The sequence below is a fragment of the Lissotriton vulgaris genome, chromosome 3_1 (genome assembly GCF_964263255.1).
Source record: "Lissotriton vulgaris chromosome 3_1, aLisVul1.2, whole genome shotgun sequence".
Taxonomy (NCBI): Eukaryota; Metazoa; Chordata; class Amphibia; order Caudata; family Salamandridae; genus Lissotriton; species Lissotriton vulgaris.
The window spans coordinates 1089314375-1089337476 of NC_141689.1; the positions used below are offsets into that span (position 1 = coordinate 1089314375).

Genomic DNA, 23102 nt, shown 5'->3' on the forward strand with positions numbered 1-23102 from the left:
AAGGCAAAAGCCTGGCAGACAATTTCTTAGAGAAATGTGCTATACTCCAAGCTCCAAAAACGCTGAAGAATTTACAATCCCTACTAGGTTTCCTGAATTTCGGAAGAACATACATTCTAAATTATGCTGAGGGTTAACCCTCTCTATGAATTAATAAGACCAGATTTCAAACAAACCAATTGGACTCAGAAACACACAGAAATTTTGAGATCACTACAAACAGACATGTTAACTAAAACAAAATTACAGACACGTGAGAACACACGCAATCTTGTAATCAGTCATCCCAGGAAGATGCGGATTCACATACCTGACCTCTAATGAGGGAGAAACGGTACCTATAGCTTACAAATCACATTTGTACACTCAAGCTGAAATGAAATTCAGCTCCACAGAGAAAATTCTAACTGCGGTTCAAACTGCTGTTTGAAAAGAAAGAGCCCTAGCACAAGGTAAACGAATAATAATCGTTACACCGATACCTGCCTTAGAAGCAGTGACAAGCAAGCATACCAAATGCCAAAACATTACATCGGAGATGGATACAATGGGTTAATTCTCTTGCTGCTACAGACTTAGTATACGAATTTGATCCTAATTTAAAAACACAATTTCTGCAATATGAATAGGAATGTCCTCTGCCAGCTGAAGTACTGCCTCTGGATCATTACGGGTGTATAATATATACAGACTGATCAGCACAACCCGCAGTTGGGGGTAAACCAGCATATAGTGCTGCATGCGCGATCGTTAAAGGTCGATGGCATGAATGGAAAAAATTAGACCAACGGTCACTAAAACTCAATCTCTAGGAGATTGTACAGCTCAGCGAGCTGAACTACTAGCATTCAAGATGGTGCTTGAAAATACTGATCGTGAATTCCCCACACTAATAGTGTGCGATTCATATTACTGCGTTCAATCTTATAATGAATACTTGCAGAACTGGGTTCAAAATGGCTTCAAAGATGCAAAAGGTGGCACAATCAAGCATAAAATGCTTTGGGAACAAATAGTTATTTTACAGAAGAAACTACAAAAGACTCACGTGATATACACTGAGTCATCAACGTGATGGCGTTCACGTTGCAGGGAATTCATTGGCTGATGAAGCCGCGAAGGCAGCTGTGGAAACGGCTTCCGTAGCTGCTGTCACCCGGTCAAAAACAAAAATAGACAGCGACATACTACAAGCTGTCAGTGCGTCAGTAAAAGAAGACAGAAAAACACTCCCGAAAGGGTTTCCAGTAAAGTACTCATACATAACTGATGCGAACAATGTTCCATTTGCTCGAATCCCTGGAGTGGGGGATAGAGCGATTCCAAACATGGAACACAGATTTGGACTAATTTCAGCGACACACAAAGGGTTAGCATCGGCACATGCTGGTATTTCCGCCACAACATCATTATTAAAACAGAGATATTGGTGGCCGGGTATTAGGAAGCAAACTAGGAACTATGTTCTAGAATGCAAAATATGCCAAAGAATGGAAGTTTCAACAGTAAAAAGACCAGCACAGACGCCCCTTCTAATCTCAGATAAACCATTAGCATGTGTTTACCTGGACCACTGTGGTCCCTTAAAAAGGGATGGCACCTATAAATATATCATGGTCGCAGTGGATTCCTGTACGAGATTTATTTGGATGTGGCCCCAGGGCTCGGCTGACGCCAGAACTGTTATAAAAGATTTGCGTGTCTTTATTGGCACATACGCAATTGGCATGCTACATTCTGATCAGGGTCCTGCGTTTAGCTCTCGAGCTTACAAAGAGGCCATGAACAGTATGGGCATCGCGTTATTCTTCTCCCTTCGATCCTGAGGGAAATGCGGTTGTGGAAAGAAAAAAACGGGACATAAAGCAATCTATAACGGCGAGGGTATTAGGTTCAGGTGATGGGTGGGTCAAACATTTAATAAGTGTCCAACGTAGTCTTAATAATCTGCCAAGAAACTCTCTAAAAGGTCTCACTCCATACGAACTATTGTTCGGAACTAGAATGCTTATTCAGGACCTAGATAGTCACACTTCAGTGGTGGAAGAAAAAAGCTTTGATATCAAAGATCGTTTGGCTGTTTTACAGGATCTGAATGAAAAAAGAAAAAACCTGAGTAACCTAAAGTTGAAACAACAGTCGACATCCACTGAAGAAAAACCACCTGTCCCAGCATGACCTGTCTGGATTCCAAAGATTGGGGATCTGGTCAGAGAAAAGATCGCGGTAAAGAAGGAATTTGGGCCTTCATACAGAAAAGCAGTACCTGTCTTAGCTATTGACGGAACAAGATCAGTAGTACTACCGCCCCTTGCTGGTAAAAAGGAGAACAGAGTTGTATCCATCGACCTGGTAAAACCACAATCATGTGGACAATAATAAGTAGTAGGCCCAGTGGACTCCCAAGAAATAGCAGAATACCAAAGTTTGCTACAATCCAAGAGGCTCATGCTGAGAGACTAATCAAATTGGAGAAATCAGCAATGAATAAAAAAGGACTGTGCAATAATGCCATGGAACTGGTGCCTCTTGAAACCCAAATAATAACAGTTCGTCAAGAAACACCAATCTACAATGATGTAGCCTCAGACTATTCTAATGAAACAAAGAAAAATGCAAAAGCAAATGAAAATCCGGAAGCAATTCCAACAATTGACAGAACTGCATCAGGCTACTTCATCAACTTCGACAATTTCTCTGAAGACCCAAGCAAACATGAAGAAACGCCTCCAACACAAAGTTTTAAAAAGAAAGTAATTGAACTTTTCCAACAACTGAAAAAGACTTACCTAATTTCACCATGGATTGAATTTTGGATTGTGTTAGGTGTACTTTTCCTCCTGCTTTGGCTCATCATGGTTATATGTTTGGGAAGATTCATTGAAGGAAAATATAGTACAATGGACACAGCAAGTCAGAACATCAACTTGGTCCTAAAGCCACACACATCTTCTCATACCGAGAAAAGAGAACTGTCATCAGTAAACATCACAGCCATTCCAATACCCGGTGGGGTAGCATGGGACAGAACTGATTATGACATTTTGGGCCCGGTCGAGCTTTTAAAGTATCCCCACCAGCTCAAGATTTCATTAAGTGATTTTGTAACACCTAGTACCTTCTCTGATGACTAAGACTTTGAAAACATTAATAATATGATGTCAGATTTAGTAATGTCAACAAAATTTACAGAACAAGATTACTTGCAGTGTTCATCCAATTATGAAGAGCTTTATTGCTACAACCATTATGGTGATCGCTATTTGCATAAAAGTGCTCAGCCTAGAAATGTTTTATCTTTTAACCAGTGGGAACACTGTCCTACTCCACCAAAAGGCAGTTCAAAAAGGTTTTCTGATAAATTCCAATACTTCTCAGGACTTAACAGTAACCCAAGAATGTTTTATTTTAAAATGTCAAATAGAACAGGAATGAAAACAATGTTGACAAATACTAAATTGATTTATTCAGAAAAATTTTATGACAAAATGTCTACATTAGGTATCGAAATTTGGAAAAACACCATTGAAACAATCTGGGGTTCCAAAGATTGGCAAGTACAAGGCCTAGAAGCACTGTTTAGGGCCTGCATTTTTTTGAATGACACAATTCAACAAACTACTTGTCTTGGCCTTGCTAAGATACGACATGAACACACCGTCTATTCCAAAACCCATGCCTGATAGTGACAGCACTACTGATGTGGAGATAGACGTTTCTAATATTTTATACCAAAACAGAACACATACTGATTGGAAAAACTGGTTGATCTGGCCAACAGACACGAATAACTGTCAAGATAGATTACTGAACAAAACACAAGGGGTTCAAAATGACCAGACCAGATCCTAGATATTCCCAGAGACAACATCCAGGGATAGTTACAACATACAGTGTAGGGAAACTATGCCTTGAGTGGCTACAGAAATCCACACTGGTAGAAAACACTTGACTTTACTTAAAGACGGTGCTGACTTGCGTGATTTCTTAATGGGACCACGCAAACAGCGTCAAAAACGTTTCATAGCGGCCGGTATATACGCTGCATACAACGAAGCATGGAAAGTAATGCAAATTGAGACAGCAGAAAAAATACGAGAAATTGATCGTATTCATTTGGAAAAATCACTTTCTGTTGTGGACAATGGGTTAACGACTCTGTCTTTCAGAATATATTCGCTGGACAGTATTGTATTGTCTGCCTTTGATATAATAGAGCAGGACTTACTAATGCTACAACATGGTCAGTCTCAATTGCGTTCTATTGTACAGCTTGGATGGACGTTGCAAAATCTGCGTTCAGGCTACGTACCATGGCGTTTAATCAACACAACGTCATTATTCGGTCTCTTTAACCTTACTGATAAACAAATCAGTTTGGCACAGAAAGGAGCAGATTATACAATCCTGAGCATTGAAAAACTCGAGAGATTACCATTGACAATGTCAGAAAGACATCTCATTGAATGGATAATACATGGAACGATTACAATTCCGATAACAACTTTCCAGTTTAACTACTGTCAAGGGTATATACCAGCAGGCCAGTATGAAAGGTTGGGTAAAGAATACATCAAATCAACCTGGGATTTACCTTATACACACAGATGTTATAGTGAAGGAAACAGAGAGGTATTTCTTAGTGGTAAAAATTGTAAAAAATCACTAAGCAGTACACTTCTGTGTCAGGGTATTAACTTGCATGGAGCCTGCGAAGGGTCTTCAAATAACCTTTCATGTCACCTGCATGGCAAGCCTGCAAAACAGATAGAGCCATTTTTTAGACCACTTTCTAATGGTAGTTACATTTTAATAAGTTACCACAGCTGTTGTGGCATGCTGCCAGGAAAAGCCTATCTGACAGCTGTAACTTCCAGGGCCTGTATGCAAGTATTGTATCCACACAGCAATCCAGATATGGGGGCTGCGTTATAGCTTCGGTTGAATATCTCTTCTATTCGAATTGATACTTTAAGCAGAATGAAGTCTATTCTTTTACAAACAACTGTGCCTCGAACGTCATCAAAAGAAACATATGAACTGCAAGTTGCAAGGACAACAGCAGAGATACATACCCTTTTATCAACAAATTGCCCCGTACATTTCGTAGAAGTGTTCAGCCAAATCTTAAACATGTCTGATACCAGTGGCATCGCACATGTATTTAAGACAATTTTTTCGGGACTGTTAACATCATTTGAAACAGTTCTGGGCATCTTCCCGAATTTTGTCCATTCTGTCTTCGGCGGCCTACCCCTAATCTTGGACTCGTGGCAGGAATTTTATTTTTGCTCCTTCTGCACCGATATGGCAAGCCAATCCTCAGGCAAGACTCTAGCAACGATGGAAGAAACGATCCTAGCAATACGACACCGAGACCGTATCACTAAGGTCCTCGGATTGGCCCGGCTAAGAGATCTAAGTACAACCTGGTTTCTTTCATTCAGACCGATCTGGCAAGATTGCATCATACCTGTGCTTCGACGTCTGCTATGCGGAGAAGAATGCGTGTTGGACATCTGTCCTACACTACAATCAGCAGTACCAATGGATATCGATACTTTGCTAGGTCCGGTAACGACTCATGCATCGTGTTGTCCCCAGCGGCTACCTATTCTGATGACTGCATTCGTTGAGACTTCACCACTACGAGTATGTGGCGGTGAGGTAAGAGAGGAAAGCAGCACCAAACAGGTACAGCCTTCTGTGAGCATTGCTGATCCAACCATCGATTATAGCACTCACGCAGAGAACTGCACAGTTGCAGCATTTTCATACTTGGTCAAACTTTCACCTGATGTGGTAGACCAATTTTTTGCAGGTATGTCTGAATTAATGTTCTCTCCAGTCAACGAGAATAACTCTTAATAAAAACAATGAGCACACAGCGTTCCCTGAACTCTGAATTCGGCCCAGTTTTTGATAAACAAAGCTACAGAAAATATTTGGAACTTTTCCCCTGAAAGCGAAATTATTTTTGCCCATATTTTCAAAATATTTACTTTTTTTGGCACATGGTACTCTGCTTAAAGTAGAACTATTCTTGGACAACAGAGCTTCTATTTTAGGATACTAGAGACAATATTTTACCTCAGCCTCTAGCACATATACAGAAATTTGTATAAATATGTGAAGAAATGGTCTCGACCTTCTTTTCTGTATTTAGAGCCATTTCATGTGTAATTTTTGCAATTTGGTCAGCTGATATATATATATATATATATGCATTTCTCTGAATGATAACACAGCTTGAAAAGCGATCAGTACAAATACTCATTTCCGTGTATTTACCGTATACCATTTCAAATGCGAAATATGTATTTTGGTGTGGGTCAGAAAAAAACACTTGCACCTTTGAATGTTTAATATTGCTTAGTTTTAGTAATGATGGACATCAATTCGTGGAGTGGGTGTCGTGTTCTTATCTAGGGCCCTAATTCGATATTCCCGATTTATGCCCTTGTGAGGTTATAATCAATAATGTCCTGACAAAGGCATAAGAATCAGATTCATATTCAGTAACAGCCCATGCAATCCAAAGCACAGCACTGCTACTCCCATCGACTCCTAGAAAGCACAACGCGTTCTTTAAACAAACCAAGCCTCCAGCAGCCCCGGAAACCCCCCCCTGCTTTTGTTTTGATTTGAACAAGAACTCCTGAAGTCCTGCAAGAACTGATAGTTCTTGGTGATGTCTTATGTCCAACCTTACGTCAAACCCAGCACCTTTCAGGTATAAAATACCAACAGTTGCCTTAAGCAAACACACGGTAGTTTGGAGCAGAGCGGCCATCTTCTTGCCCGAGAGCCAGGCTGATGCAAGTGCCTGCGGAAGCCGCCCCTCCTGTTTGACGCACTGAGAGAGACGCTGTCTTTTTCTCCAGCCGAGCAAATCCATTTCCGGTGTTTCCAGCCTACCCTTGCAGGTTGCTGGAATATCGAGTCCTGAGGAAAGAGATACCAGACCTCCCACATTCTATTACCACGGTACGGAGCTGACTAAACCCTTAGGAGAATTCTTGATGCAGATTCTTGGCAACTCCAACTTAACATCGCTACTTACTTGCCCCATCCCACGTAATAGGCTTAGGTCAGGTACACCGGGGTAGGCGTAGTTAGAAGCACCAGTTGAGCCTTTTAGTCAATGTATTTATGTATGTATATATTTTATCCATTTTAAAGTATCATATGGCTAAGAAACCGTATCAATACTTTTACAGTATTATTTCATAATACTACTTTTACTGTACGCACTCTACTTTAAGTATTGCAATTGTGGCAATTCATTTCTCTTGCATGAGAAAGAAGACTGCTCAATAAATAACACCTTTTTATTGAAAACGCCCGTCTCTCTATTTCTCTGCACTCTGGTGAAACTAAGTATGCACTGCTGACTGAGTGAAATATCTGTCTATTGTTTTCACACGACTCTAGAGATACACTCTTATTCTGAGGGAGCAAAGTTGTCATGTTTATGCAGTTGTCGGAAACTGAATCCCTTCTTGTCTGAGCCAGGGAAGGTTATCCATCCCTCTTCATTCAAGAAAGTTTCCAGTGACCTCTGAGCTAGCTGGCGCAAACCTAAATTAAGTTTAACATAGTCAGTAGAGACCTAGGTGACCTCAGTCCTACGTCTACACTGCTGTTTGTTATTCCAATGCGCAGAGCCTATTGGGAAAATAGGAACTACACTACACACCAAGACAGCTTACACCTGCCGTTAAGTAAAATTTCTGGCATGGTGTCCAGAAAGACAGATCCCCTTTTTGCTTCCTATTTCAGGTTCTCCTTTACGTTCTTTCCCTTGCCGAGTAGGGCTCTGATCTGGGCATTCTTAAGGGTTATCTCTCTGCTAGTTCAGCTTTTCTGCGTTTTCCATGACCAGCCATGTATTTTCAAATCCCCTATTTTAAATAAGTTTCAGAAAAGTTTACAACATTTGTTCCCACCCTCTCCTTTCGGTTTGCCGCGATGGGACCTCACTCTTGACCTCACTTTACTTATGTGCGCTCTCTGAGTCTTGCACAAATTTTCGCACGAGCTACTTAACTTTAAGATGGCTGGTTTTGTGGTTATAACATCTACCCGGAGGGTCAGTGAGCTTCAGGCAGTCACCCAAGCCTCCTTATCTCAGTATCTATCCAGACAAGCTTGTGCTTTGTACAAGAGCTTCCTTTCTCCCTTAAGTGTTTACTCAATTGCACGTAGGCCAGTCCATCACTCTGCCTTCTTTTTATGCTCAGCCTCATCCCTTCAAGGAAGAGGAGCAACTTCACCGTCTGGACCCAAAAAGAGCGTTTCCGTTCATCCTTGACTGCACATGAGATTTCTGGATGGCCGACTATCTTTTTGCACGGTATGTTGGAGCGAAGACAGGATGGGTCGTACAGAAGAGAACCTATTTCACGATGGAATGTACTATGCATCAAAAATTGATACACATTAGCTAAGCAACCCCCTGAAGGATTGGGTGCTCATTCCACCAGAGATAAGGCTGCAACCACTGCATTAGCACATGTAGTTTCGGTCCAGGACATCTGCCAGGTCGCACTGTTGGCCTCCCCACAAATTCACAAAGCACTCCTGCCTGGACAGTCAGATCCGTAGAGATGGGCATTTTGTCCGTTAGGTCCTGCAGGACTTTCTATCTGAAGTTGGTCACACACCCACCTCAAGGAATGGTATTCCTTGGGTATCTATTCTAAGGAAAAGATTATGTGGCTAGAAGTCTCTACCAGATGAACAAGTTACTCACCTTTTGGTAATGCCTTATATGGTAGAGACTAACCAAAAATCCTTATCGACCCACCCATTGTTCCTGTTCTGCAAACGGATTTCTAGGGACAGGGCTTTCCCTTTTTATCGCCCTAGTATTCCACACCAGTGGTCGGTGTACTTTGTGGCTCCACACTTCTGCCGTGGAAAGTTGTGAAAAGTAACTGCCTTAAGCACGCTGGGGTGGCACCTATATGGGCACCATGCATGTCACTCCCAGTGCAGCCGACAATCCCACATGGAGCCGCTCAACGCTACAATTTGGCGCACAGAGATACTTCTCAAAAAATATTTCTGGATACAGTCTAATACCTAGGGATGATTCGAAGGTAAGAAATCTGCAGCTAAATAGTCTCTACCAGATAAGGTGTTAGCAAAGGTAAGTAACTTGTTCACTATGTCCATGGCCTGTATGCTTGGATTAGGGTGACTTTAATAGTAATGTCGTAGGTTTTCCTTTTTTAATCTCTAAGAAAATATTTGTTATGCAAAATGCATGGCACACCTTAAACCCATTAATTTTTGGGTATTCAAAAACATGTTCCATCTACACTCTTAAACTCACTTGTAAAGATACAAGCAGTTTTGTATGCAACAACAGTTTCTAGCATGGGAATGGAAATGAAAAAGTCTGCCAGTTTTATGGATGCCGGGTAAATGCATTTCACCAATGTGAAAAATATTTTCTTGGCATGAATTCTGTAGCATTATATTAATACTTTATTTTTTGTCTCTTTTGAAGACTGACATTTTTGCATTTGTATTTTGAAAATAAAATATCTGTTTTCATCCTGATGAATAAATTATGCAGTTAAGCTGTTTGAGATGTATGTACTTATAGTAGATATGGGTAACCCATTTATCCATATGAAAAGTGTGGATGATGCTCTGGAAGGTTATTGTAATACAATTTTCGTAGTTTGATATTGTTTCTGGTTTACAGCAGTCCAGTTTACCTTTAATATAAAATATATTAAGCAGTATCAAAATATGTATCTACAGTAGGTCAAATTTAATTGACATCTATTTGCAAAGTTTTGTATGAATAGGTGTTTGGGGGTGATCACGCAAGAGGTGCATTAAAATGTGTGTATGTGTGAGAAACTAATAGAACACAGGGCAGTGCAAGGTATACCATTGATGGCTATATAATGTTTTATTTCCCAAACAGTATGGTTGTAATGTATTGCCCCTAGTTCCATTGCTACGTCAACAGTATTTTGACAGGTAGATTAATTAGTCACTGAGACTTGTGCCGATGGAGTACACCATAGGTACTAAAGGTACAAAACAAAATACTTACATGAAAAAGCAATGGGACTGGGTGTAGGTGTTTATGGTCATATTGAATGAGTATGAATCCATTATTACCCAATTTTATATATTGTACTGTGCTATGAGTGTATTTTGTATGTGCACTTGCCTTGTACCTATTTCTGGCACTGTGTGATCTCCACCGAGCACCTCTTCACCCAAACTAAGTAAATGAATGTAATTTGTTTTTACTGTGCAATCTTATTTTAACACTGCTTGGTATTATTTTTAACATTTAATTGTGATAACTTTGCAGTTATTAGATTCTATCAAACAATTCATATTGTATCCAAATGACCTTGCACTGAGCCACTGACTTTACTTGCCATTTGTGTCTTCAATTGAACTTTGGAAGTCATTGTGCCCATACAAATAACTACCACACCCATATTTGATAAAGGTTTTCACAGCAGTTGTTTTTGTATTGCATGGTTAATATGCAAACTGTACACACATACATTTATATGTTGTTTTGTCGCAGGTTTCACCCCGCTTATCTTGGCTGCTACTGCTGGACATGTTGGAGTTGTAGAGATATTGCTGGACAATGGAGCTGATATTGAAGCTCAGTCTGAGCGAACCAAGGACACTCCCTTATCACTGGCATGCTCTGGTGGACGACAGGAGGTAAAGCAACATTTGTGTTTACTTTTTAGGGTCAAAGCTGCAAGAGCATGTACTAGTGCATGCTTCTTGCTTTGAGACATTGCTTCCCATTTGTCCGCTTCAGTGTCACTCTTCTGTGCAGGCATTATCATTGGCCAGTACAGCCGAGGAGTAGGGACCAAGCACAGATGGATTCATCTTAATCAATGCAGCCTGCTGCTCCTATTGTGATTAAGATAATATTTCGTCCCGCCACCACGCACCACAGACAAATAGGGCGCTCCAAGAACTGGAATGCATTACCCCTCTCTAAAGCGCTTCCAGAGAGTAACTGCATGCCCGGCCATTGCATGATAAACTAATAAAAAGATAGTCTTGCAGCTATGAAAGATAATGCAAAGTAGTGTCCTAGAGTTCATTTGTGATGGGTTGTGTACAGTGGTAAAAATTAACTCACATGCCTAAAATATGTAAAACATCACAATTAAACTTACAGAACTACTCCAGTCTTCCTAGAACATAAGTTTTTTTTCGAACAGTGGGAAACGGTAAAACAATGTAATACTCTGGCACAGACTCTCAGCTTTCTGTCTCTTCTTGCGTCACAGAGACAGTAGGTCATACTAAAGGTCAACAATGACTGCTGCAAATATTTTCCTTGTGCTGGCAATACATAGACTTTATATTTATCGTGTTGCACTTAAGGGGGTGTACTGGACACACTCATGCAGTCACTAAGCAAACACCGAATTCATGCAGGAGAAGCAGCTGTAGACAAAATATAATGCAACCAAAAATGAAATGCCAGTAGGCATGCACTATAGGATCTTGACCTCAGATTCTTGGAACGGTTGCTCTACTTGATGTACCGTATTTTAACTTATCCGCGTTTAATCGTAAGATGTCAACCCATGTTTCAAGCACTCTCAAATACTTTGTTATAATTTTCTTCTTTACATATTTTTTGTTAAAGATATTTTTACTGAGAGAATAGAAAGATAGAAAAAACAGAAGGGAGACGGGATGAAAGCACATGAATTGCAAATCAAAGAAGTGCCCACGCAGGGGCCAATGCAAAAGGCCGAGCAGCAGTAACAGTAATGAAGGGCCGAACAGCGTCATCACTCAGGGCAGGAAAAAAAGAGTTCAAAAATCTGCCCGGGACAATCTCAAGCCCCCCGAGAAAACCCGGAGGGGAAAGCCCGCACTGGCGTCGGGCAAGGCTGTCCAAGTCAGAGGCTTAGTCGACCAAGTCCATGTACGCCTCCAGGCGGTTCGGCCATAAGGAAGACAACGCGGCAAACAGATGTAAGGCGCGTATGGTGGGCGGGCAAACCGCTGACGGCAACCCTCGAGAGAGAGAGGAAGCGGACCAGTGGGCCCTATCTGAAAGTAAAGTTCTTAAAGTTATTTCTGAAAATGTCCGCCATACGCTCCACACTCAGCAACCTCCATAAACTAGCGAACCAAAGGCAAAGAGCTGGGGCCTCCCTCTTTTTCCATGCAGCAGCCAGAGTCAATTTGGCCGCTCCCAAACAGAGCCGAAGGATATGCTTGTCGGCCCTGGTTTGGTGCTCCAGAAGCGGGTCCCGAAGGCCCAGGAGCACGCAGCCAATGGAATCTGGGATCGGGTAGCCCAGGATCTCCCTAATATGAGACAGAATCTCCTCCCAATAGGGGCGTATGATGGGGCAATCCCACCAGATATGGCGAAAGTCCCCCAGGAGACCACAGCCCCGCCAACATCTGTCAGACGCGGAAGGAAAAATCTTTTTCAACCGGGTTGGATACTGATACCAATCTAGCATGGTCTTCATATGTGCTTCTCGCAGATCGATAGAATGATTAAATGTGTGCAGATCTCGCCAAAGGTGAGACCACTCTTCGTCGGAGATATCCCGCCCCAGGTGCTCCTCCCACAAACCCATGTATCTAGGGCGAGGTGAGATAGCCGTGGTTAACAGTAAATCATACAGAAAGGAAATCACCCCCTTCATAGATGATGTGCGTGTGATGTAAGTTTCGAAATCCGTGGGAGGTCTCGTCGCGGCGTCCCGTACCTCAGGAGACAATGCCCAATGCAGCAGCTGGGCGTGCCGGTAGCGCTCAGTAGGTGGCACTCCATAGTCACGCATGCAATGTTGGAAGGTGAGCGGCTCATAGCCATGGAACAAATGTGTAAGTGCGTGGCAGCCCCCCGCCTTCCACCCATCAAAGGGCCCCTCAACAAGAGCCGGCGGAAACGCTGGATTAAAGTGAATAGGTGTGAAGGGGGAAGGAAAGGAGGTCCACCTTTCATCACTAGAGACCGAATCCCTGACCTTCATAGTGGTGCTCGTAGGGGTGCTAATGTATGCGTTGCGAGGCCGATCCCCCTTCGCCTTCCAAACCAGGTCCCATATAGAACGACCCGCCACACTCCTATCCATATGCAGCCAGTGCTTCTCCGACTCCATTTGGGTCCATTCAGCCAGCACCCGGAGTTGTGCCGCTTTGTAGTAAAGAAGCATGTCTGGAAGGCCAGCCCCGCCCCGCCCTTCCTCAATGGCCGGCGAAGCGTAAGAAAGGAGAGTCTAGCACGGCCCCCTTGCCAGATGTAAGGCAGAATCATAGTCTTTAGACGTCGAAAAACCCCCCGTCCAAGGTAATGGGGCGGGCTTGGAACAGATAAAGAAGCTTGGGGAGCAGCGTCATCTTGACAGCATGCACGCGTCCCAGCCAAGAGATAAACATAGGCTTCCAGCGATTCAGCTCAGCCTGTATCTGAGTCAGCAGAGGAGGGAAGTTAGCTGCATACAAGGTGGCGATGGAGGAGGTCAGCCGGACCCCGAGATATTGTATGGAGGAGCTAGACCAGGACCGGGGCGTAAGCGGTCGAATGCGCTCTACCTCAGAGGGTGGAAGCGTGAGATTGAGAATGTAGGACTTTCCGGGATTCACCCAAAATCCCGCCACTGCTTCGAACTGGGATAGCACGTCCTGCACCCGCGGGAGGGAAGTCCCGGGGTCAGCTAGCGACAAAAAGAACATCATCAGCAAACAAAGATATTTTGTGCTGTTCCCCCGAAAAGGGGAGGCCCACAATATCTGGGTCCTCTCGTACCCTAATGGCAAGAGGCTCAATGCTGAGCGCAAAAAGTAAGGGAGATAGGGGGCAGCCCTGCCTTGTGCCTCGGGAATGAGCAAAAAAGGGTCAGACATGACCATTCACCATAACTCTCGAGCGCGGGCCATGATAATTGGCCTGAAGCATATCTATAAATTTGGGAGAAAAGCCAAAAGCATGTAGAGTACCAAAGAGAAAGTCCCAATCCACCCGATCAAACGCCTTTTCAGCGTCAAGGCCTAGCAGAACAGCTGGAATCTTAAAGCGCTCAGCTTTCTCGATCAGATGGATCAGCCGTCTAGTGTTATCATGGGTCTGGCGACCCTTTATAAAGCCCGATTGATCCGGATGGATGAGGGCAGGCATAAGGTCCTTGAGCCGGGTGGCTAGGATAGAAGAATACAGTTTGGCATCAACATTCAATAGGGCTATGGGCCGGTACGATTCACATTTGGAGGGGTCTTTCCCCGCCTTGGGAATGATCGAAATCATAGCCTCCGCCATAGTGCCCGAAGTATGGCCCGCCTCCCTCATGTTGTTGAAAAGAGTCACCAAGTGGTCTCCCAACTCGGATGCGAACGTCTGATAGAAGGAAGCCGTATAGCCGCCCGGGGCCTTTTGCGGTTTGAGGGACCGAATGGCTGACAGCACCTCCTCCCTAGTAAAGGGGGCCTCCAAGAGCTCGTTCCATTCCTTGGAGACCTGCGGAAGCGACAGGGCCTCCAAGTACGCTCGCTGAGCGGCCGGCACCAGGCGGTCCGCCGAGTATAGTGCGGCATAGAAGTCGCCGAAGAGCTCTGCCTTAACCGCATCCCTGTGTTCCACTACTCCGGAGGGGGTCCGAATGCCACCCACATATTCCCTCTCACGTTTATCACGGAGCTGCCGTGCTAGGTGCTTCCCCACTTTGTTGCCCCTGAGCATAGGAGAGGCGTCGTAGGCGCAGGAGGGTATATTCAGCTCGATTATTATAGTGCACCCTAAGCTTCCCTCGCACTGCAGCAAGAGGGCGAAGGGTCTTTCTAGAAGGATTCTGCTTATGCGCAGTCTCCAACGTCGTCAGTTCCGCCTCCAGTGCCTCCCTTTCCTCGCGACGAAGCCTGTTCAGGACGGAGTTCAATGCAATGCACATGCCCCGTGTCGTCGCCTTGAAGGCGTCCCATTGGGTGAAGACCGAGGTGTCACCAATCTTATTAAGCTCAAAGAACTCACCAATGGCCGCCCTAAGCTTCTTGCAGGATTCCTCATCCCGCGTAAGGGATGCCGGGAAATACCATTTGCGGTGAGGGGACGACTCTGGGGCCCAGATCAAGCACGTCGCCAAAAGGCTATGATCAGAAACCGAAAGTGGAAAAATTTTGCTATCGCGCAGGGAGCCCTGTAGAGATTGATGCACAAAAATATGGTCAAGACGGGAATATGTGTGGTGAACATGTGAATAGAACGTGTAATCCCTAGTGCGGGGTGGAGGGAGCGCCAGCTATCAATAAGGCCCAGACTCAACAAAGTATCGCGCAGCTCCGGGGAAAAGAGACCCGTCTCTGTCCTCTGTTGATGTGAACAGTTAAGACATTTATCCCAAACCAAATTGAAATCCCCCATCACAATCAACGCTCCCTCCCCGAAGTCCCCAATCACTCTCAGAAGAGCCTCAAGGAACCCATGTTGGCCCGTATTTGGAGCATAAACAACCACCCACGTGCAAAGCTTACCCATGAGCATCCCCTTCACCATCAACCACCGCCCCTCCTTGTCCCCCCGCACCCCCACAGGCTGAAATTGAAGGGAAGAGCGGAACAAAAGCGCAACCCCTCGGTGCTTAGTAGTGGCTGAGGATTTATAAATCGGGGGATAATGCCTGTGCTTAAGTCTAGATTCATCTTTACGGGCCAAATGAGTCTCCTGCAGGCCCACCACATCTAGCTGATGATCAAGAATATACTTCCACACTTTCTGGTGCTTTTGAGGAGAATTAAGGCCTTTAACATTCCAGGAGCCTATCGTAACATGCGACATAGAGTACAACCCCCCCCCCCCCCCCCCCCCCCCCCCCATCATTCCAATCAATGCAGCCCACCGCCAGATACAAACCAGACATACCACAGCCATACCAGGTCCCCAGCCACCACCACCGGGATCCATCCCCAACAAGCCTACCTATACCCACAGGAGCCTCAGAAACAAAACATAAAAAAGGGAAAGCAAAAAGTAGAAAGAGAACAATGAAAGTCGGACATGACCGTAAGGGTCGGGGGTAGAAGACCCTGGTAATGCCCCCCCCCCGAATCCAGGGTCGGGGTAACCCTTCAGCGGAGAACTGTCCCACAGAGTACCTGAGATGGTAGAGCCCCCCGGCTCCCACGGGCCGCTGTGGAGGGGGCCTAGGCCGCTGAGGAGCTGTCCACTCGGCTCGACTAGGTCACCTGGGCCACCGAGGCCAAAGCTTCTCCCCTTTCACTCTGGCTTGCCGATTAGATGGCCCCTCTGCTACGCCATGTCGGCCCACTCTTTGCCATGCTGGGGATCGGGAACGGCGACGTCTTCTTGGAGAGGCGCTGGCGTCCGCCGGCGCAGATGTTTCCTCCATTCCGAGCAGCTCCCTGGCGGCTGCTAATGTTCGCACTTGCACCAGCCTATTTTGCCACCGGAAGATAAGCCGAAAGGGGTGACCCCAGGAGTAGGACACCCCGTGTTCCCTCAGGAAGGCCGTGATCAGGCGGAAGTCCCGTCGCTTTTGCAGGGTGGAAGCCGCCAGGTCTTGAAAAAGTTGAGGGCTGTGCCCACGAAAAAGCAAGTTGTTGGTATCCCTCGCCTTCCGCAAGATCGTCTCCTTCAGCTGAAAGTCGTGGACACAAACCAAGATGTCGGGAGGCGGCGAGCGCGCGCCACGTGGCAGGCCCACCCGATGTACTCTGTCCATCTTGACTTCATTGCGATCGTCCTCCGCCAAAATGTGCAAAAAGAGAGCCTCCACATATTCCCGCAGGTTTCCACCGTCTCCATCCCACGGCACCGCTCGTATTCGGATATTATTGCGACGGGACCGGTTTTCCAAGTCCTCGCAGTGGGTCTGGAGGTCCAGATTTTGCTCGCGGAGCTGGAGCAAATCTTGCTGTAGCTGATGGACATCCCCACTAAGGCCCAAGTCGTGGTCCTCTAAGGTCGCTACACGCTCGCCGATGCCGTCTACATCACGGCGGACCTCACGGAGGTCGGAGGCTAGTTGTGCTTTCAGCTCCGTAATATCCTCCTTGATGGAGGAAAAAAGCTCAATCAGGAAGGCCTTCGTGACCGGGCCATCAGCGTCGTCTTTGGTCGGCGACTTATTAGGGCCGGGGGGTGATCCAGATGCCCCCTTACCGGGACCATCCTTCCCCGGTTTATTCAGGCGATTCCTCGTCGACATGATGCGACACGTCTGCTCAGATGGGGAGAGGCAAGATGGCACCACCTCTCCGTCCGTTCGTCTTCTGCGCTGTCCAGCAAAGCTCCAGACAGGCCGGCGCCTCCTAGTCGCCTCCGCTCGGCGACAACAGATAGCTAGGACGCCGGGAACACAGGCAGGCTCGCCACAATCCCAGGGGGGGGGGGGACTCGCAAAGCAAGCGCTTCACTCGGTAACTTGCTAGAGTCCCGAGTCCCCTCGTGTGAAGAGTCGATGTCGCCCAGACAAACCCCCGTAGGCCGCTCCGGTGCTCGTGCGTCACCAAAGTAACACCTCGGCTAAGTCCGCCGTCCCATGTCGTAGCTTGACGGGAGAAGGAGCAAACCAATGCAGGACACCTCAGCGAACCCAGTAGAGTCAAAGCCGAGGCTGAAATCGCCCCAGTGCCGCTAAACAAAGCTATGAAAGGCTCGGGGTGCCGGAGGAGCTCTCAGGCACGTCTTACTCCGTCGCCATCTTGGCCACGCCCCCCTTTACATATTTTTATAGTACAGCAGCATCATTATGCATTTGCTTTCTTTTGGCAGTGTTGCACAGCATTGGCAAAAGACATTTGCAAAGTCAAACGGTCCCGAAGGCAAGACCTATTTGCTTTGCCAAAACTTGTTTTCTGTAGTTTGCAAAGTGAGCAACCATGTGGAATTCCTTTTTTTTTTAATTTCAAATCATTTTTATTGAGTTAAGAAAACAAAAGCAAAAGACATTACAATAAATCTTCCAGCAAAAAGTGAGTTGTTACAGATGTTGTCAGACCAATACAGAAACTACAAATGATAAAATAAAGAGAAGAATCACTCTTGCTTGTCACAAGGTTATTGATTATGGTGTTAACACTTGACGTGTGGATGCAGTGGGAATAGTTCTAACATACAGACTAGGATCACACCCATATATCTAAGGTATTATTACAAGGGCGTCTTGCCTCAAGGCGGGTCAAGATGGAGGGATGATTTATCAAGTGATTTCCACAATTTCTTATTGGATGGACACCACGTAGAGGACTGTAATGCTTGGTTCGTGGCACCTCTTAGGAAAGACAGCCATTCCTGCCAAATCTTGACATTTACTTCCTTAGCACATTTCCACTTGCATAAAACAACCTTACATGCCAATGTCAACATTAAGTCCAAAAGTTGGCGATCATGCTCATTTGCTAATCGCGGTTCCAGCCCCCCTAGAATGACGTACACAAATTCCTTCTTTGGCATTATCTTAAACACATGATGGATGCATACAAATATTTTCTCCCAATATTCTTCCAGTAGGGGACAGTTGAATAGCATGTGAGAGAGATCCCCAGTCCCTGATTGGCAATTCCAGCACTCCGGAGAGTCACGCAATTTACATTTAAACAGCCTCTCCGGGGTCCAGAACGACCTATTTATGAGCATATACTTTGTCTGGAATAGGATGGGTGATACTTTGTGGGTCAATGCTGACTTATGAATCAATTCCCAATCGAACTCTATACCTGTGGAGTTTGATTCCGCTTCCCATTTCGCTTCAACAGTCCTGTGAGATTTATTTGGCAGCGGTAGTAACAGTTTATACACCTTGGAAACGAAGTGACCTGTATGCATACTACGTGGGAGATGTGTTATCAGCCATGGAGTGTAGGGTGAGAAGTTACGGCTAGTTAGCGTCGCCTTAACTTTAAAGAAATTATAGAAGTCTATCGGTGATAGGTCAAACTTTGCCTGCAAGTTTGAGAACGGGATTGGTTCGTTATTATCATACAAATCTCCTGCTAGATTAATACCTTTTCCGGACCATGACTCCCAGAAGAGCTCCACACCTACGTGTTTAAGGTAGGGGTTTCTCCATAGAGACATACATGATGATTTAGAAAATGTCAATTTGGTTTTGTGTGTTTGATCGAGTCTAAGGAGGGCCCTTCTGGTATTTAACATTATATATCTTGAGTGGGGTAAGTGTGACAGGTCCATGGTGATTAAAGACTCAAGAGGAGCATTGCCCACTGTTGATCTCTCAATGTCAATCCACACCGGGGTGTAAGTCGATGTTTTTATAAACCATTGAGCACCTTGCTTACAAAGAAAGGCTGTCTGGTAGTTCCTGAACGATGGCAGACCCAGGCCGCCTTTATCTTTCGCCAGTTGTAGCTTCTTCAGGGATATCCTGGCCTTCTTGCCCCGCCACAGGAAGTTACCAAACAGCTGGTCTATTTTCGAGACAAAAGCATTAGAGAACGTCATAGGGAGCATACTGGCCAGGTAGTTAACTAAGGGGGTCGACATCATTTTGAGTGTTTCAGCCCTGCCCCACCAAGAAAGGAATTTAGGGGACCAACTTTCTAGAAGGGTAGATATTTTTTTCAACGTCGATTCCTCATTTATTTTTAGGGTGGAAATTAAATCCTTATCGAAGTCCAACCCTAGGTACTTAAAGCATTTGGGCTGCCATGTAAGACCAGAGTCCCCCAAGATCCCCTTGTCACCTTTATTGTTTAGCAGTTTGACCTCTGTTTTGTCTTTATTGAGCTTGTAGCCCGATACCTTCGAAAATTCTTCAATGTCCGTCATGAGTGCAGATACTGCTTCATCCGCCTTTTCAGATAGGCTAAGTACATCATCCGCATACGCTGTCAGTTTGACCGTGCAGTCCCCAAACGGTATACCTGCAATTTTAGGGTCTTTCCTTATATGATGTAAGAACGGTTCGATTGCCAATAAAAATAAAGAGGGTGATAGAGGGCACCCCTGCCTCGTACCTTGTTTTAAGCAAAAGGAGGACGAAAATGCTCCACCCGCCCTGACTCGTGCCGAGGGGCAGCAATAAAGTGACATAACTAGTCGTGTAAATGTTTCCCCCAGGCTAAATTTATTGAGGACTGCTTCCAGAAAGGCCCAGTCAACCTTATCGAAGGCTTTTTCTGCATCTAACGTTATTGCCACTGTAGGGGTTTCTAGAAGTTTAGCTTTTTCCAACACATGGGCCAAAATCCGTGTGTTATCACTGGACAACCTATGCTTTAGAAAGCCCGCTTGAGATGGATGAACTAGTTGTGGGAGCACCTTTTGAAGACGTGCTGAAAGTATCATAGCTAGAATCTTACAGTCAATGTCAATTAGCGAATTCGGCCTGTAGTTTTTTGGGAGCGAAGGGTCTTTACCTTCCTTAGGGAGTACTGCAATTGTTGCCTCCGCCAGAGTGCCCTTGACTTCCCCAGAACTATTTATTTCATGGAACAGGTTAAGCAAGGGCCCAGATAATATCGTGGGGAATGTTTTATAGAATCTTGCTGTAAAGCCATCCGGGCCTGGTGCCTTCCCTGTTTTTAATTTTTTAATCGCACCTTCCACTTCCTCAGCACTTATCGGGCCATTTAGACCAATCTGATCCTCAGCAGACAATCTTGGAAGATCACACTCATCCAAATAACTCTTAATTTTATCTTCCTCCACCTTCGCATTTTTTGCATAGAGATCTTCATAGAATACCCAAAATACCTCAGCTATCTTGTCTGGCTCAGAATGTGAGTTCCCTGCGGTGTCCTTAAGGATGTTAATACAGTTCTTTTGTACTTTGAATTTCAAATATGAAGCGAGACTCTTTCCCGCTTTATTGGATTCACAAATCTTAAATCTCCTACCTTTGTCTAGCCAAACTCCGGCCCTTTCACTTATTAATTTATTGTATTCATATTTTTTATTTGCCAGGGCATAGAGGGTCATATCGTCTCTTAACCTCAGATGCTTACTTTCAAGAACTCCAATTTCACTTTCAAGGGATTCTAATTTTGCGTTATAATTTTTATTCATGGCAGCCCTAATCTTGATACAAACTCCCCGTATTGTACTTTTCATGGCATCCCATCTAATAAGATCAGATGTGTCCCCTTCTCTATTAATTTGCAGGTAAGATACAATGGCAGCTTGTATTGTGGATCTGTGTTGAGCATCGCTTAAAATCTCGTCATTCAGGCACCAAGACGTCTGACGAGGAGATGATTTGGCATTTGCAATGGACAGGGATATACAAGAATGATCCGACATCACACGAGGTTCTATGGTGGTAGAGTCTATTCTGGGTACCCCGTTCTGTGTTATAAGGATGTAGTCAATCCTGGAGTATGAGTCGTGTGGTGCAGAATAAAAAGTATAATCCCTCCCTGTAGGATTCTGGAGTCTCCAAGCATCCACTAAATGAAAGCGTTCACACAGATTATTGAAGGCTCTATGAGATTTGTTTGGTTTGAAAGGGCAGTGGGAGTCCCTATCTAGCGTTGCGTCCTTTGGAAGATTAAAGTCACCACCTACTATGTGAACAGCACTATCTGGGATATTTTCCATATGTTTATTTAACTCCTCCCAAAACTTGAGGTCACTGATGTTAGGAGCATATATGTTCGTAACATAAAACTCCGTATTATCCTTACTTAGTTTGGCCGTAACCCACCTCCCATCTAAACTAGCCTCAGAAGATAAAACTTCCACCTTTGATTTCTTCGCGACAAGAATCAACACCCCATTCTTCTTGTGTACAGATTCTGCACCCACAACCTCACTGTAAAACTTATTCCGCATGTGAAAAAACAGCTTAGCTTCCAGCTTTGTCTCTTGTAGCAATACAATATCACCTTTTAACCTACGCACATAGTCTAAGATTTTTTGTCTTTTGATAGGTTGGTTCAAACCTTTAACATTGAGTCACAATCTTCATTTTGTCCATATTACATACTCCCATCGGAGTATTTACAGTATTATTTGTGAACAGGTAAACAGTGTTTCATCCAGAGAAGGATAGTCACCACACTTGACCAACTACAAAATGTTAATCTTTCACCTCTCCGAGACTTCGAAAGGACATATGAGTGAACATAGAGTCTATAACCCCCACCACCATCAAGTGCCATCGCAATAGTGAAAATGCAAGCAAGAAGAAGAAGAATTAAACATAAAAGACATGTAACACATACCCAAACCCCCAATCCCCTCAACCCTCCACCCTCCCCACCCCACCTGTATTCAGTAGGCATGGCGATTGGAGAGAGAGTACGGTGTAGCCTCCCCGTGCCAAAACATATCCATATTAATTTTAATTTTTAATCTGGAGCATACAAAACTATTAACATTTACTGCAAACTCGTGAGTCGTTAACTGTCACAGCTATAAAAGCCATGTATCTAGTAACCTTGCGTGTATTAAAGAATTCAAAAACTGCAGTTTAAAAGACAAGCAAAACAAGGCATTACCTTCGTCGAATGAGTAACAGAACCCCCAACATTAACAGCTGATAAAAGGTATAACGTCATGTATTGAGGCATGCGAAAAGCGCATTAAACGTATTAAGGCATGCGAAAAAGCGCATTAAACGTATTAAACAGCTCAAGGTAGAAGAATGTCAATGTGCAGACATGAATACCATAGTGAAAGCTTTAAACTTGGGCCTTAACCTGGGCCCTCAAGGTATACTGAGAAATGTGAACTATATGGAGACATATATGGAAACATGAACTCTGAATCAGAGGCCTTAATCCGGACCATCAAAAGTACCATATTCATGTGACATAACAGACCGAACAAAATCGCCGTTAGCAGGGTGCCCTTCATTTATAGCCTGAAGCTGAGGCCTGATCAGCGGAGCTTTCAGGATTGTTCGTCTCCATGTCCAAGTCATCTGGGCCATCCAACATACGTTTCAATTTCAATGGATCTGAAAAAATGTGTGGAGAGCCTTGAATAATCACTCGATACCTTGCCGGACCAACGAATCCATATTGGAAACCCCTTTTCTTCAGCTGCGGTCTAAGCGCCAAGAATGCCTTCCTGACGTCCACCGTCTCCTTACTATAGTCTTGAGATATATAGACCTTAGCAGATTTCCACAGGATGT

The 23102-nt window shown here is 44.6% G+C and overlaps 1 protein-coding gene across 19 annotated transcripts in view; it reads left to right on the forward strand.

Moving 5' to 3' along the window:
* The window catches only part of LOC147727467 (ankyrin repeat domain-containing protein 17-like), a 1323072-nt gene that overhangs the window by 724863 nt on the left and 575107 nt on the right, over window positions 1-23102 (forward strand). For all 19 annotated transcript variants that reach the window (XM_086961534.1, XM_086961542.1, XM_086961537.1 and 16 more), the window contains one exon: window positions 10571-10716. In XM_086961534.1, coding sequence (XP_086817660.1) covers window positions 10571-10716 — 146 coding nt within the window. The remainder of the gene's footprint in view (window positions 1-10570; window positions 10717-23102) is intronic.